This window comes from Eurypyga helias, unplaced genomic scaffold (assembly GCF_000690775.1).
Source record: "Eurypyga helias isolate BGI_N326 unplaced genomic scaffold, ASM69077v1 scaffold19264, whole genome shotgun sequence".
Classification (NCBI taxonomy): Eukaryota; Metazoa; Chordata; class Aves; order Eurypygiformes; family Eurypygidae; genus Eurypyga; species Eurypyga helias.
Window position 1 is genome coordinate 1,281 of NW_010244543.1, and position 377 is coordinate 1,657.

At 67.9% G+C, this 377-nt stretch overlaps 1 protein-coding gene across 1 annotated transcript in view; it reads left to right on the forward strand.

Annotated features, from left to right (window-relative positions):
• Positions 1–377, forward strand: part of ABCB6 (ATP-binding cassette, sub-family B (MDR/TAP), member 6 (Langereis blood group)) — a gene marked incomplete at both ends in the record, with an annotated part of 2,316 nt that overhangs the window by 1,204 nt on the left and 735 nt on the right. The window contains one exon of the mRNA XM_010149805.1: positions 45–149. Within this exon, the coding sequence (XP_010148107.1) occupies positions 45–149 (105 nt within the window). The remainder of the gene's footprint in view (positions 1–44; positions 150–377) is intronic.

The following is a 377-nucleotide window of genomic DNA, read 5'->3' on the forward strand; positions in this document are numbered from 1 at the left end:
GGGGCATCTCTGGTGTCACCAAGTCCCTTTCCCTTCACGTGCAGGTGGGGCCTTCGGGCTCGGGGAAGAGCACCATCATCCGCCTGCTCTTCCGCTTCTACGACGTGCGGGGCGGCTGCATCCGCATCGACGGGCAGGACATCTCCCAGGTGAGGGTGGGAGGCCTTCCAGCACCAGTTTGGGGGGGACACCAGCTCCCCCGGGCCACGCAGCACAGCTTGGTGTGGGAACCGGCCTCTCCATGGGGCACACAGCCCCCCAACAGCCTCTCCAAGGCCGATGTCTGTGCCGGGATCGGGGTGACGGAGGTGACTGCGGGACCCCTGGACTGAAAGGCTGGAGACTTGCCAGGGCTCCCTGGGGAGGGCCCGGGGCCG